The sequence below is a fragment of the Scyliorhinus torazame genome, chromosome 29 (genome assembly GCF_047496885.1).
Source record: "Scyliorhinus torazame isolate Kashiwa2021f chromosome 29, sScyTor2.1, whole genome shotgun sequence".
NCBI lineage: Eukaryota > Metazoa > Chordata > Chondrichthyes > Carcharhiniformes > Scyliorhinidae > Scyliorhinus > Scyliorhinus torazame.
In genome coordinates, this window is record NC_092735.1 from 13,759,629 (window position 1) to 13,776,102 (window position 16,474).

The following is a 16,474-nucleotide window of genomic DNA, read 5'->3' on the forward strand; positions in this document are numbered from 1 at the left end:
AGCTTTACTCTGTATCTAACCCCGTGCTCTACCTGTCCTGGGACTGTTTGATGCGGACAGTGTAGAGGGAGCTTTATTCTGTATCGTACCCTGTGCTGTACCTGTCCTGGGAGTGTTTGATGGGGACAGTGTCGAGGGAGCTTTTCTCTGTATCTAACCCCGTTAGGTACCTGTCCTGGGAGTGTTTGATGGGGACAGTGTAGAGGGAGTTTTACTCTGTATCTAACCCCATGATGTACCTGTCCTGGGAGTGTTTGATGGGGACAGTGAAGAGGGAGCTTTACTCTGCACCTAACTCCGTGCTGTACCTGGCCTGGGAGTGTTTGATGGGAACAGTGTAGAGGGATCTTTACTCTGTATCTAAGCCCGTGCTGTACCTGCCCTGGGAGTATTTAATGGGGGCAGTGTAGAGTGAGCTTTACTCTGTATCTAACCCCGTGCTGTACCTGTCCTGGGAGTGTTTGATGGGGACAGTGTGGAGGGAGCTTTACTCTGTATCTAACCCCGTGCTGTACCTGTCCTGAGGGAGTTTGATGGGACAGTGTAGAGAGAGCTTTACTCTGTATCTAACCCCGTGCTGTACCTGTCCTGGGAGTGTTTGATGGGGACAGTGCAGAGGGAGCTTTACTCTGTACCTAAGCCCGTGTTGTACCTGCCCTGGGAGTGTTTGATGCGGACAGTGTAGAGGGAGCTTTATTCTGTATCGTACCCTGTGCTGTACCTGTCCTGGGAGTGTTTGATGGGGACAGTGTCGAGGGAGCTTTTCTCTGTATCTAACCCCGTTAGGTACCTGTCCTGGGAGTGTTTGATGGGGACAGTGTAGAGCGAGTTTTACTCTGTATCTAACCCCGTGATGTACCTGTCCTGGGAGTGTTTGATGGGGACAGTGCAGAGGGAGCTTTACTCTGCACCTAACTCCGTGCTGTACCTGGCCTGGGAGTGTTTTATGGGAACAGTGTAGAGGGATCTTTACTCTGTATCTAACCCGGTGCTGTACCTGTCCTGGGAGTGTTTGATGGGGACAGTGCAGAGGGAGCTTTACTCTGTACCTAAGCCCGTGCTGTACCTGCCCTGGGAGTGTTTGATGCGGACAGTGTAGAGGGAGCTTAACTCTGTATCTAACAACGTGCTCTACCTGTCCTGGGACTGTTTGATGGGGAGAGTGTAGAGGGAGCTATATTCTGTATCGTACCCCGTGCTGTACCTGTCCTGTGAGCGTTTGCTGTGGACCGTGCAGAGAGAGCTTTACTCTCTATGTTACCCCGTGCTGTACGTGTCCTGGGAGTGTTTGATGGGGACAGTGTCGCGGGAGCTTTTCTCTGTATCTTATCCCGCGTTGTACCTGTCCTGGGAGCGTTTGATGGGGACAGTGTAGAGGGAGCTTTACTCTGTATCTAACCCCGTGCTGTACCTGTCCTGAGGGAGTTTGATGGGACAGTGTAGAGAGAGCTTTACTCTGTATCTAACCCCGTGCTGTACCTGTCCTGGGAGTATTTAATGAGGGCAGTGTAGAGCGAGCTTTACTCTGTATCTAACCCCATGCTGTACCTGTCCTGGGAGTGTTTGATGGGGACAGTGTAGAGGGAGCTTTACTCTGTATCTAACCCCGTGCTGTACCTGTCCTGGGAGTGTTTGATGGGGACAGTGCAGAGGGAGCTTTACTCTGCACCTAACTCCGTGCTGTACCTGGCCTGGGAGTGTTTTATGGGAACAGTGTAGAGGGATCTTTACTCTGTATCTAACCCGGTGCTGTACCTGTCCTGGGAGTGTTTGATGGGGACAGTGCAGAGGGAGCTTTACTCTGTACCTAAGCCCGTGCTGTACCTGCCCTGGGAGTGTTTGATGCGGACAGTGTAGAGGGAGCTTTACTCTGTATCTAACAACGTGCTCTACCTGTCCTGGGACTGTTTGATGGGGAGAGTGTAGAGGGAGCTATATTCTGTATCGTACCCCGTGCTGTATCTGTCCTGTGAGTGTTTGCTGTGGACCGTGCAGAGAGAGCTTTACTCTGTATGTTACCCCGTGCTGTACGTGTCCTGGGAGTGTTTGATGGGGACAGTGTAGCGGGAGCTTTACTCTGTATCTTAACCCGCGTTGTACCTGTCCTGGGAGCGTTTGATGGGGACAGTGTCGAGGGAGCTTTACTCTGTATCTAACCCCGTGCTGTACCTGTCCTGGGAGTGTTTGATGGGGACAGTGTAGAGGGAGCTTTACTCTGTATCTTACCCCGTGCTGTACCTGTACTGGGAGTGTTTGATGGGGACAGTGTGGAGGGAGCTTTCCTCTGTATCTTACCCCGTGCTATATCTGTCCTGGAAGTGTTTGATGGGGCAGTGTAGAGAGAGCTTTACTCTGTATCTTACCCCGTGCTGTACCTGTCCTGGGAGTGTTTGATGGGGACAGTGTAGAGGGAGCTTTAGTCTGTATCTAACCCTGTGCTGTACCTGTCCTGGGAGTGTTTGATGGGGACAGTGTAGAGGAAGCCTCACTGTGTATCTAACCCCGTTCTGTAAGTATCCTAAGATATTTGATGGGGACAGTGAAGAGGGAGCTTTCCTCTGTATCTTATCCCGCGTTGTACCTGTCCTGGGAGCGTTTGATGGGGACAGTGTAGAGGGAGCTTTACTCTGTATCTAACCCCGTGCTGTACCTGTCCTGAGGGAGTTTGATGGGACAGTGTAGAGAGAGCTTTACTCTGTATCTAACCCCGTGCTGTCCCTGTCCTGGGAGTATTCAATGGGGGCAGTGTAGAGCGAGCTTCACTCTGTATCTAACCCCATGCTGTACCTGTCCTGGGAGTGTTTGATGGGGACAGTGTAGAGGGAGCTTTACTCTGTATCTCACCCCATGCCGTACCTGTCCTGGGAGTGTTTGATGGGGACAGTGTAGAGGGAGCTTTACTCTGTACCTAAGCCCGTGCTGTACCTGCCCTGGGAGTGTTTGATGGGGACAGTGTAGAGGAAGCCTCACTGTGTATGTAACCCCGTTCTGTAAGTATCCTAAGATATTTGATGGGGACAGTGAAGAGGGAGCTTTCCTCTGTATCTTATCCCGCGTTGTACCTGTCCTGGGAGCGCTTGATGGGGACAGTGTAGAGGGAGCTTTACTCTGTATCTAACCCCGTGCTGTACCTGTCCTGAGGGAGTTTGATGGGACAGTGTAGAGAGAGCTTTACTCTGTTTCTAACCCCGTGCTGTACCTGTCCTGGGAGTATTTAATGGGGGCAGTGTAGAGCGAGCTTCACTCTGTATCTAACCCCATGCTGTACCTGTCCTGGGAGTGTTTGATGGGGACAGTGTAGAGGGAGCTTTACTCTGTATCTCACCCCATGCCGTACCTGTCCTGGGAGTGTTTGATGGGGACAGTGTAGAGGGAGCTTTACTCTGTACCTAAGCCCGTGCTGTACCTGCCCTGGGAGTGTTTGATGCGGACAGTGTAGAGGGAGCTTTACTCTGTATCTAACCACGCGCTCTACCTGTCCTGGGACTGTTTGATGGGGAGAGTGTAGAGGGAGCTTTATTCTGTATCGTACCCCGTGCTGTACCTGTCCTGTGAGTGTTTGCTGTGGACCGTGCAGAGGGAGCTTTACTCTGTATGTTACCCCGTGCTGTACGTGTCCTGGGAGTGTTTGATGGGGACAGTGTAGAGGGAGCTTTACTCTGTATCTTATCCGCGTTGTACCTGTCCTGGGAGTGTTTGATGGGGACAGTGTAGAGGGAGCTTTACTCTGTATCTAACCCCGTGCTGTACCTGTCCTGAGGGAGTTTGATGGGACAGTGTAGAGAGAGCTTTACTCTGTATCTAACCCCGTGCTGTACCTGTCCTGGGAGTATTTAATGAGGGCAGTGTAGAGCGAGCTTTACTCTGTTTCTAACCCCATGCTGTACCTGTCCTGGGAGTGTTTGATGGGGACAGTGTAGAGGGAGCTTTACTCTGTATCTTACCCTGTGCTGTACCTGTCCTGGGAGTGTTTGTTGGGGTCAGTGTGGAGGGAGCTTTCCTCTGTATCTTACCCCGTGCTATATCTGTCCTGGGAGTGTTTGATGGGGACAGTGTAGAGGGAGCTTTACTCTGTATCTAACCCTGTGCTGTACCCGTATTGGGAGTGTTTGATGGGGACAGTTTAGAGGGAGCTTTACTCTGTATCTAACCCTGTGCTGTACCCGTATTGGGAGTGTTTGATGGGGACAGTTTAGAGGGAGCTTTACTCTATATCTTACTCCGTGTTGTACCTGTCCTGGGAGTGTTTGATGGGGACAGCTTAGAGGGAGCTTTACTCTGTATAAATACCCCATGCTGTACCTTTCCTGGGAGTGTTTGATGGGGACAGTGCAGAGAGAGCTTTACTCTGTACCTAAGCCCGTGCTGTACCTGTCCTGGGAGTGTTTGATGGGGACAGTGTAGAGCGAGCTTTACTCTGTTTCTAACCCCATGCTGTACCTGTCCTGGGAGTGTTTGATGGGGACAGTGTAGAGGGAGCTTTACTCTGTATCTTACCCTGTGCTGTACCTGTCCTGGGATTGTTTGATGGGGACAGTGTGGAGGGAGCTTTCCTCTGTATCTTACCCCGTGCTATATCTGTCCTGGGATTGTTTGATGGGGACAGTGTAGAGAGAGCTTTACTCTGTACCTAAGCCCGTGCTGTACCTGTCCTGGGAGTGTTTGATGGGGACAGTGCAGAGGGAGCTTTACTCTGTATCTAACACCGTGCTGTATCTGTCCTGGGAGTGTTTGATGGGGACAGCGTAGAGGGAGCTTTACTCTGTATAAATACCCCGTGCTGTACCTTTCCTGGGAGTGTTTGATGGGGACAGTGCAGAGGGAGCTTTACTCTGTACCTAAGCCCGTGCTGTTCCTGCCCTGGGAGTGTTTGATGGGGACAGTGTAGAGAGAGATTTCCTCTGTATCTAACCCTGTGCTGTACCTGTCCTGGGAGTGTTTGATGGGGACAGTGTAGAGGGAGCTTTACTCTGTACCTAACCCTGTGCTGTACCTGTCCTGGGACTGTTTGATGGGGACAGTGCAGAGGGAGCTTTACTCTGTATCTAACACCGTGCTGTATCTGTCCTGGGAGTGTTTGATGGGGACAGTGTAGAGGGAGCTTTACTCTGTTTCTAACCCCGTGCTGTACCTGTCCTGGGAGTGTTTGATGGGGACAGTGTAGAGGGAGCCTCACTCTGTATCTAACCCCGTGCTGTACCTGTCCTGGGAGTGTTTGATGGGGATAGGGGGCACCGGAGATGACAATGCATTGTGAATACTGCTGCACCGTGTTTGCTTTTCTCTCACCTTGTGTTTGGGACATTTCATGGAGAAATTCTCTTCATTCAGAAAGCAATCTGTGAAGAAAGAAAATAAGTCACAACATCTGCAGCACAGTCAGTGTAACCCAGTGCTCCACTGGGCAATGGACAGTGAGTTAGTCAGTGTAACCCAGTGCTCCACTGGGCAATGGACAGTGAGTTAGTCAGTGTAACCCAGTGCTCCACTGGGCAATGTACAGTGTGTTACAGTCAGTGTAACCCAGTGCTCCACTGGGCAATGTACAGTGTGTTACAGTCAGTGTAACCCAGTGCTCCACTGGGCAATGTACAGTGAGTTACAGTCAGTGTAACCCAGTGCTCCACTGGCCAATGGACAGTGCGTTACAGTCAGTGTAACCCAGTGCTCCACTGGGCAATGGACAGGGAGTTACAGTCAGTGTAACCCAGTGCTCCACTGGCCAATGGACAGTGCGTTACAGTCAGTGTAACCCAGTGCTCCACTGGTCAATGGACAGTGTGTTACAGTCAGTGTAACCCAGTGCTCCACTGGGCAATGGACAGTGAGTTAGTCAGTGTAACCCAGTGCTCCACTGGGCAATGGACAGTGAGTTACAGTCAGAATAACCGAGTGCTCCACTGGGTAATGGAGAGTGTGTTACAGTCAGTGTTACCCAGTGCACCACTGGGCAATGGACAGTGTGTTACAGTCAGTGTAACCCAGAGCTCCACTGGGCAATGTACAGTGAGTTACAGTCAGTGTAACCCAGCGCTCCACTGGGCAATGGACAGTGTGTTACAGTCAGTGTTACCCAGTGCTCCACTGGGTAATGGACAGTGTGTTACAGTCAGTGTTACCCAGTGCTCCACTGGGCAATGGACAGTGAGTTACAGTCAGAGTAACCGAGTGCTCCACTGGGCAATGGACAGCGAGCTACAGTCAGTGCAACCCAGTGCTCCACTGGGCAATGGACAGTGTGTTACAGTCAGTGTAACCCAGTGCTCCACTGGGCAATGGACAGTGAGTTAGTCAGTGTAACCCAGTGCTCCACTGGGCAATGGACAGTGTGTTACAGTCAGTGTAACCCAGTGAGTCACTGGGCAATGGACAGTGAATTACAGTCAGAGTAACCGAGTACTCCACTGGGCAATGGACAGTGAGTTAGTCAGTGTAACCCAGTGCTCCAGTGGGCAATGGACAGTGTGTTCCAGTCAGTGTAACCCAGTACTCCACTGGGCAATGGACAGTGTGTTACAGTCAGTGTAACCCAGTGCTCCACTGGGCAATGTACAGTGTGTTACAGTCAGTGTTACCCAGTGCTCCACTGGGCAATGGACAGTGACTTAGTCAGTGTAACCCAGTGCTCCACTGGGCAATGGACAGTGAGTTACAGTCAGAGTAACCGAGTGCTCCACTGGGCAATGGACAGCGAGCTACAGTCAGTGCAACCCAGTGCTCCACTGGGCAATGGACAGTGTGTTACAGTCAGTGTAACCCAGTGCTCCACTGGGCAATGGACAGTGAGTTAGTCAGTGTAACCCAGTGCTCCACTGGGCAATGGACAGTGTGTTACAGTCAGTGTAACCCAGTGAGTCACTGGGCAATGGACAGTGAATTACAGTCAGAGTAACCGAGTACTCCACTGGGCAATGGACAGTGAGTTAGTCAGTGTAACCCAGTGCTCCAGTGGGCAATGGACAGTGTGTTCCAGTCAGTGTAACCCAGTACTCCACTGGGCAATGGACAGTGTGTTACAGTCAGTGTAACCCAGTGCTCCACTGGGCAATGTACAGTGTGTTACAGTCAGTGTTACCCAGTGCTCCACTGGGCAATGGACAGTGACTTAGTCAGTGTAACCCAGTGCTCCACTGGGCAATGGACAGTGAGTTCCAGTCAGAGTAACCGAGTGCTCCACTGGGCAATGGACAGCGAGCTACAGTCAGTGCAACCCAGTGCTCCACTGGGCAATGGACAGTGTGTTACAGTCAGTGTAACCCAGTGAGTCACTGGGCAATGGACAGTGAATTACAGTCAGAGTAACCGAGTACTCCACTGGGCAATGGACAGTGAGTTAGTCAGTGTAACCCAGTGCTCCAGTGGGCAATGGACAGTGTGTTCCAGTCAGTGTAACCCAGTACTCCACTGGGCAATGGACAGTGTGTTACAGTCAGTGTAACCCAGTGCTCCACTGGGCAATGTACAGTGTGTTACAGTCAGTGTTACCCAGTGCTCCACTAGGCAATGGACAGTGACTTAGTCAGTGTAACCCAGTGCTCCACTGGGCAATGGACAGTGAGTTACAGTCAGAGTAACCGAGTGCTCCACTGGGCAATGGACAGCGAGCTACAGTCAGTGCAACCCAGTGCTCCACTGGGCAATGGACAGTGTGTTACAGTCAGTGTAACCCAGTGCTCCACTGGGCAATGGACAGTGAGTTAGTCAGTGTAACCCAGTGCTCCACTGGGCAATGGACAGTGTGTTACAGTCAGTGTAACCCAGTGAGTCACTGGGCAATGGACAGTGAGTTACAGTCAGAGTAACCGAGTACTCCACTGGGCAATGGACAGTGAGTTAGTCAGTGTAACCCAGTGCTCCAGTGGGCAATGGACAGTGTGTTCCAGTCAGTGTAACCCAGTACTCCACTGGGCAATGGACAGTGTGTTACAGTCAGTGTAACCCAGTGCTCCACTGGGCAATGTACAGTGTGTTACAGTCAGTGTTACCCAGTGCTCCACTGGGCAATGGACAGTGAGCTACAGTCAGTGCAACCCAGTGCTCCACTGGGCAATGGACAGTGAGTTACAGTCAGTGTACCCAGTGCTGCACTGGGCAATGGACAGTGAGTTACAGTCAGTGTAACCCAGGGCTCCACTGGGCAATGGACAGTGTGTTACAGTCAGAGTAACCCAGTGCTCCACTGGGCAATGGACAGTGTGTTCCAGTCAGTGTAACCCAGTGCTCCACTGGGCAATGGACAGCGAGTTACAGTCAGTGTAACCCAGTCTCCACTGGACAATGAGTTACAGTCAGTGAAAACCAGTGCTCCACTGGGCAATGGACAGTGAGTTACAGTCAGTGTAACCCAGTGCTCCACTGGGCAATGGACAGTGAGTTACAGTCAGTGTAACCCCGTGCTGCACTGGGCAATGGACAGTGAGTTACAGTCAGTGTAACCCAGTGCTCCACTGGGCAATGGACAGTGAGTTACAGTCAGTGTAACCCAGTACTCCACTGGGCAATGGACAGTGAGTTACAGTCAGTGTAACCCAGTACTCCACTGGGCAATGGACAGTGAGTTACAGTCAGTGTAACCCAGTGCTCCACTGGGCAATGGACAGTGAGTTACAGTCAGTTTAACCCAGTGCTCCACTGAGCAATGCACAGTGTGTTACTGTCAGTGTAACCCAGTGCTCCACTGGGCAATGAACAGTGAGTTACAGTCAGTGTAACCCAGTGCTCCACTCGACAATGAGTTACAGTCAGTGTAATCCAGTGCTCCACTGGGCAATTGACAGTGAGTTACAGTCAGTGTAACCCAGTGCTCCACTGGGCAATGAACAGTGAGTTACAGTCAGTGTAACCCAGTGCTCCACTCGACAATGAGTTACAGTCAGTGTAATCCAGTGCTCCACTGGGCAATTGACAGTGAGTTACAGTCAGTGTAACCCAGTGCTGCACTGGGCAATGGACAGTGTGTTACTGTCAGTGTAACCCAGTGCTCCACTGGGCAATGGACAGTGAGTTACAGTCAGTGTAACCCAGTGCTCCACTGGACAATGGACAGTGAGTTACAGTCAGTGTAACCCAGTGCTCCACTGGGCAATGGACGGTGTGTTACTGTCAGTGTAACCCAGTGCTCCAGTGGGCAATGGACAGTGAGTTACAGTCAGTGTAACCCAGTGCTCCACTGGGCAATGGACAGTGAGTTACAGTCAGTGTAACCCAGTACTCCACTGGGCAATGCACTGTGGGTTACTGTCGGTGTAACCCAGTGCTCCACTGGGCAATGAACAGTGAGTTCCAGTCAGTGTAACCCAGAGCTCCACTGGGCAATGTACAGTGAGTTACAGTTAGTGTAACCCAGGGCTCCACTGGGAAATGGACAGTGTGTTACAGTCAGTTAACCCAGTGCTCCACTGGGCAATGGACAGTGTGTTACAGTCAGTGTAACCCAGAGCTCCACTGGGCAATGGACAGTGAGTTACAGTCAGTGTAACCCAGAGCTCCACTGGGCAATGGACAGTGAGTTACAGTGAGTGTAACCCAGTGATCCACTGGGCAATGGACAGTGTGTTACAGTCAGTGTAACCCAGAGCTCCACTGGGCAATGGACAGTGAGTTACAGTCAGTGTAACCCAGAGCTCCACTGGCCAATGGACAGTGTGTTACAGTCAGTGTAACCCAGAGCTCCACTGGGCAATGTACAGTGAGTTACAGTTAGTGTAACCCAGTGCTCCACTGGGCAATGCACAGTGTGTTACTGTCAGTGTAACCCAGTGGTCCACTGGGCAATGAACAGTGAGTTACAGTCAGTGTAACCCAGTTCTCCACTGTGCAATGTACAGTGAGTTACAGTCAGTGTAACCCAGTGCTCCACTGGGCAATGGACAGCGAGTTACAGTCAGTGTAACCCATTGCTCCACTGGGCAATGGACAGTGAGTTACAGTCAGTGTAACCCAGTGCTCCACTGGGCAATGGACAGTGTGTTACAGTCAGTGTAACCCAGTGCTCCACTGGGCAATGGTCAGTGAGTTCCAGTCAGTGTAACCCAGAGCTCCACTGGGCAATGTACAGTGAGTTACAGTTAGTGTAACCCAGGGCTCCACTGAGCAATGAACAGTGTGTTACAGTCAGTGTAACCCAGTGCTCCACTGGGCAATGGACAGTGTGTTACAGTCAGTGTAACCCAGAGCTCCACTGGGCAATGTACAGTGAGTTACAGTCAGTGTAACCCAGAGCTCCACTGGGCAATGGACAGTGAGTTACAGTCAGTGTAACCCAGCGCTCCACTGGGGAATGGACAGTGTGTTACAGTCAGTGTAACCCAGAGCTCCACTGGGCAATGGACAGTGAGTTACAGTCAGTGTAACCCAGAGCTCCACTGGCAATGGACAGTGAGTTACAGTCAGTGTAACCCAGTGATCCACTGGGCAATGGACAGTGTGTTACAGTCAGTGTAACCCAGAGCTCCACTGGGCAATGGACAGTGTGTTACAGTCAGTGTAACCCAGTGCTCCACTGGGCAATGGACAGTGTGTTACAGTCAGTGTAGCCCAGAGCTCCACTGGGCAATGGACAGTGAGTTACAGTCAGTGTAACCCAGAGCTCCACTGGGCAATGGACAGTGAGTTACAGTCAGTGTAACCCAGTGCTCCACTGGGCAATGGACAGTGTGTTACACTCAGTGTAACCCAGTGCTCCACTGGGCAAAGGACAGTGAGTTGGTCAGTGTAACCCAGTGCTCCACTGGACAATGGATATTGCGTTACAGTCAGTGTAACCCAGTGATGCACTGGGCAATGGATAGTGTGCTACAGTCAGTGTAACCCAGAGCTCCACTGGGCAATGGACAGTGAGTTACAGTCAGTATAACCCAGTGATCCACTGGGCAATGTACAGTGAGTTATAGTCAGTGTAACCCAGTGCGCCATTGGGCAACGGACAGTGAGTTACAGTCAGTGTAACCCAGTGCTCCACTGGGCAACGGACAGTGAGTTGCAGTCAGTGTAACCCAGTGCTCCACTGGGCAATGCCCAGTGTGTTACTGTCAGTGTAACCCAGTGCTCCACTGGGCAATGGACAGTGTGTTACAGTCAGTGTAACCGAGAGCTCCACTGGGCAATGCACAGTGAGTTACAGTCAGTGTAACCCAGTGCTCCACTGGGAAATGGACAGTGAGTTACAGTCAGTGTACCCCAGTGCTCCACTGGGCAATGCACAGTGAGTTACAGTCAGTGTAACCCAGTGCTCCACTGGCTAATGGACAGTGAGTTAGTCAGTGTAACCCAGTGCTCCACTGGGCAATGGACAGTGTGTTACAGTCAGTGTAACCCAGTGCTCCACTAGGCAAAGGACAGTGAGTTGGTCATTTTAACCCAGTGCTCCACTGGACAATGGATATTGCGTTACAGTCAGTGTAACCCGGTGCTCCACTGGGCAATGGACAGTGTGTTACAGTTAGTGTAACCCAGTGCTCCACTGGGCAATAGTCAGTGAGTTCCAGTCAGTGTAACCCAGAACTCCACTGGGCAATGGACAGTGTGTTACAGTCAGTGTAACCCAGTGCTCCACTGGGCAATGGACAGTGAGTTACAGTCAGTGTAACCCAGAGCTCCGCTGGGCAATGGACAGTGAGTTACAGTCAGTGTAACCCAGAGCTCCACTGGGCAATATACAGTGAGTTACTGTTAGTGTAACCCAGGGCTCCACTGGGCAATGGACAGTGAGTTACAGTCAGTGTAACCCAGTGCTCCACTGGGCAATAGTCAGTGAGTTCCAGTCAGTGTAACCCAGAGCTCCACTGGGCAATGTACAGCGAGTTACTGTTAGTGTAAACCAGGGCTCCACTGGGCAATGGACAGTGTGTTACAGTCAGTGTAACCCAGAGCTCCACTGGGCAATGGACAGTGAGTTACAGTGAGTGTAACCCAGTGCTCCACTGGGCAATGGACAGTGTGTTACAGTCTGTGTAACCCAGAGCTCCACTGGGCAATGGACAGTGAGTTACAGTCAGTGTAACCCAGAGCTCCACTGGCCAATGGACAGTGAGTTACAGTCAGTGTAACCCAGTGCTCCACTGGGCAATGGACAGTGTGTTACAGTCAGTGTAACCCAGTGCTCCACTGGGCAATGGTCAGTGAGTTCCAGTCAGTGTAACCCAGAGCTCCACTGGGCAATGTACAGTGAGTTACAGTTAGTGTAACCCAGGGCTCCACTGAGCAATGGACAGTGTGTTACAGTCAGTGTAACCCAGTGCTCCACTGGGCAATGGACAGTGTGTTACAGTCAGTGTAACCCAGAGCTCCACTGGGCAATGGACAGTGAGTTACAGTCAGTGTAACCCAGTGCTCCACTGGGCAATGGACAGTGTGTTAGTCAGTATAATCCAGTGCTCTACTGGGCAATGGACAGTGAGTTACAGTCAGTGTTACCCAGTGATCCGCTGGGCAATGGACAGTGAGTTACCGTCAGTGTAACCCAGTGCACCACAGGGCAGTGGACAGTGTGTTACAGTCAGTGTAATCCAGTGCGCCACTGTGCAATGGACAGCGAATTACAGTCAATATAATCCAGTGCTCCACTGGGCAATGGACAGCGAGTTACAGTCAGTGTAACCCAGTGCTCCACTGGGCAATGGACAGTGAGTTAGTCAGTGTAACCCAGTGCTCCACTGGGCAATGGGCAGTGAGTTACTGTCAGTATAATCCAGTGCTCCACTGGGCAATGAACAGTGAGTTACAGTCAGTGTAACCCAGTGCTCCACTGGGCAATGGACAGTGTGTTAATCAGTATAATCCAGTGCTCCACTGGGCAATGGACAGCGAGTTACAGTCAGTATAATCCAGTGCTCCACTGGGCAATGGACAGTGAGTTACAGTCAGTATAATCCAGTGCTCCACTGGGCAATGGACAGCGAGTTACAGTCAGTATAATCCAGTGCTCCACTGGGCAATGGACAGTGAGTTACAGTCAGTGTTACCCAGTGATCCACTGGGCAATGGACAGTGAGTTACAATCAGTGTAACCTAGTGCACCACAGGGCAATGGACAGTGTGTTACAGTCAGTGTAATCCAGTGCGCCACTGAGCAATGGACAGCGAGTTACAGTCAGTGTAGCCCAGTGCTCCACTGGGCAATGGACAGTGAGTTAGTCAGTGTAACCCAGTGCTCCACTGGGCAATGGACAGTGAGTTACAGTCAGTGTAACCCAGTGCTCCACTGGGCAATGGACAGTGAGTTACAGTCAGTGTAACCCAGTGCTCCACTGGGCAATGATGAGTGAGTTACAGACAGTGTAACCCAGTGCTCCACTGGGCAATGGACAGTGTGTTACAGTCAGTGTAACCCAGCGCTCCACTGGGCAATGGACAGTGAGTTACAGTCAGTGTAACCCAGCGCTCCACTGGCCAATGGACAGTGAGTTACAGTCAGTGTAACCCAGTGCTCCACTGGGCAATGGACAGCGTGTTACAGTCAGTGTAACCCAGTGCTCCACTGGGCAATGCACAGTGTGTTACTGTCAGTGTAACCCAGTGCCCCACTGGGCAATGAACAGTGAGTTACAGTCAGTGCAACCCAGTGCTCCACTGTGCAATGTACAGTGAGTTACAGTCAGTGTAACCCAGTGCTCCACTGGGCAATGGACAGCGAGCTACAGTCAGTGTAACCCAGTGCTCCACTGGGCAATGGACAGTGAGTTACAGTCAGTGTAACCCAGTGCTCCACTGGGCAATGGACAGTGTGTTACAGTTAGTGTAACCCAGAGCTCCACTGGGCAATGGACAGTGAGTTACAGTCAGTGTAACCCAGAGCTCCACTGGGCAATGGACAGTGAGTTACAGTCAGTGTAACTCAGTGCTCCACTGGGCAATGGACAGTGTGTGACAGTCAGTGTAACCCAGAGCTCCACTGGGCAATGGACAGTGAGTTACAGTCAGTGTAACCCAGAGCTCCACTGGGCAATGGACAGTGAGTTACAGTCAGTGTAACCCAGTGATCCACTGGCCAATGGACAGTGTGTTACAGTCAGTGTAACCCAGAGCTCCATTGGGCAATGGACAGTGAGTTACAGTCAGTGTAACCCAGTGCTCCACTGGTTAATGGACAGTGTGTTACAGTCAGTGTAACCCAGTGCTCCACTGGGCAATGGACAGTGTGTTACAGTCAGTGTAACCCAGAGCTCCACTGGGCAATGGACAGTGTGTTACAGTCAGTGTAACCCAGTGCTCCACTGGGCAATGGACAGTGTGTTACAGTCAGTGTAGCCAGAGCTCCACTGGGCAATGGACAGTGAGTTACAGTCAGTGAAACCCAGAGCTCAACTGGGCAATGGACAGTGAGTTACAGTCAGTGTAACCCAGTGCTCCACTGGGCAATGGACAGCGAGTTACAGTCAGTGTAACCCAGAGATCCACTGGGCAATGGACAGTGAGTTACAGTCAGTATAACACAGTGATCCACTGGGCAATGTACAGTGAATTACTGTTAGTGTAACCCAGGGCTCCACTGGGCAATGGACAGTGTGTTACAGTCAGTGTAACCCAGTGCTCCACTGGGCAATAGTCAGTGAGTTCCAGTCAGTGTAACCCAGAGCTCCACTGGCCAATGGACAGTGAGTTACAGTCAGTGTAACCCAGTGCTCCACTGGCCAATGGACAGTGTGTTACAGTTAGTGTAACCCAGTGATCCACTGGCCAATGGACAGTGTGTTACAGTCAGTGTAACCCAGAGCTCCACTGGGCAATGGACAGTGAGTTACAGTCAGTGTAACCCAGTGCTCCACTGGGCAATGGACAGTGTGTTACAGTCAGTGTAACCCAGTGCTCCACTGGGCAATGGACAGTGTGTTACAGTCAGTGTAACCCAGAGCTCCACTGGGCAATGGACAGTGTGTTACAGTCAGTGTAACCCAGTGCTCCACTGGGCAATGGACAGTGTGTTACAGTCAGTGTAGCCAGAGCTCCACTGGGCAATGGACAGTGAGTTACAGTCAGTGAAACCCAGAGCTCAACTGGGCAATGGACAGTGAGTTACAGTCAGTGTAACCCAGTGCTCCACTGGGCAATGGACAGCGAGTTACAGTCAGTGTAACCCAGAGATCCACTGGGCAATGGACAGTGAGTTACAGTCAGTATAACACAGTGATCCACTGGGTAATGTACAGTGAGTTACTGTTAGTGTAACCCAGGGCTCCACTGGGCAATGGACAGTGTGTTACAGTCAGTGTAACCCAGTGCTCCACTGGGCAATAGTCAGTGAGTTCCAGTCAGTGTAACCCAGAGCTCCACTGGGCAATGGACAGTGTGTTACAGTCTGTGTAACCCAGAGCTCCACTGGGCAATGGACAGCGAGTTACAGTCAGTGTAACCCAGAGCTCCACTGGCCAATGGACAGTGAGTTACAGTCAGTGTAACCCAGTGCTCCACTGGGCAATGGACAGTGTGTTACAGTCAGTGTAACCCAGAGCTCCACTGGGCAATGTACAGTGAGTTACAGTTAGTGTAATCCAGTGCTCCACTGGGTAATGCACAGTGTGTTACTGTCAGTGTAACCCAATGCTCCACTGGGCAATGAACAGTGAGTTACAGTCAGTGTAACCCAGTGCTCCACTGTGCAATGTACAGTGAGTTACAGTCAGTGTAACCCAGTGCTCCACTGGGCAATGGTCAGTGAGTTACAGTTAGTGTAACCCAGTGCTCCAGTGGGCAATGGACAGTGAGTTACAGTCAGTGTAACCCAGTGCTCCACTGGGCAATGGTCAGTGAGTTACAGTTAGTGTAACCCAGGGCTCCACTGGGCAATGGACAGTGTGTTACAGTCAGTGTAACCCAGTGCTCCACTGGGCAATGGACAGTGAGTTACAGTCAGTGTAACCCAGCGCTCCACTTGCCAATGGACAGTGAGTTACAGTCAGTGTAACCCAGTGCTCCACTGGGCAATGGACAGCGTGTTACAGTCAGTGTAACCCAGAGCTCCACTGGGCAATGTACAGTGAGTTACAGTTAGTGTAACCCAGTGCTCCACTGGGCAATGCACAGTGTGTTACTGTCAGTGTAACCCAGTGCTCCACTGGGCAATGGACAGTGAGTTAGTCAGTGAAACCCAGTGCTCCACTGGGCAATGGACAGTGAGTTACAGTCAGTGTAACCCAGTGCTCCACTGGGCAATGGACAGTGAGTTACAGTCAGTGTAACCCAGTGCTCCACTGGGCAATGATGAGTGAGTTACAGACAGTGTAACCCAGTGCTCCACTGGGCAATGGACAGTGTGTTACAGTCAGTGTAACCCAGCGCTCCACTGGGCAATGGACAGTGAGTTACAGTCAGTGTAACCCAGCGCTCCACTGGCCAATGGACAGTGAGTTACAGTCAGTGTAACCCAGTGCTCCACTGGGCAATGGACAGCGTGTTACAGTCAGTGTAACCCAGTGCTCCACTGGGCAATGCACAGTGTGTTACTGTCAGTGTAACCCAGTGCCCCACTGAGCAATGA

At 51.4% G+C, this 16,474-nt stretch overlaps 1 protein-coding gene across 1 annotated transcript in view; it reads right to left on the reverse strand.

Annotated features, from left to right (window-relative positions):
* LOC140403873 (transcription factor 20-like) overlaps positions 1-16,474 on the reverse strand; it is a 465,895-nt gene that overhangs the window by 119,573 nt on the left and 329,848 nt on the right. Inside the window, exon 4 of the mRNA XM_072492086.1 lies at positions 5,290-5,339. Within this exon, the coding sequence (XP_072348187.1) occupies positions 5,290-5,339 (50 nt within the window). The remainder of the gene's footprint in view (positions 1-5,289; positions 5,340-16,474) is intronic.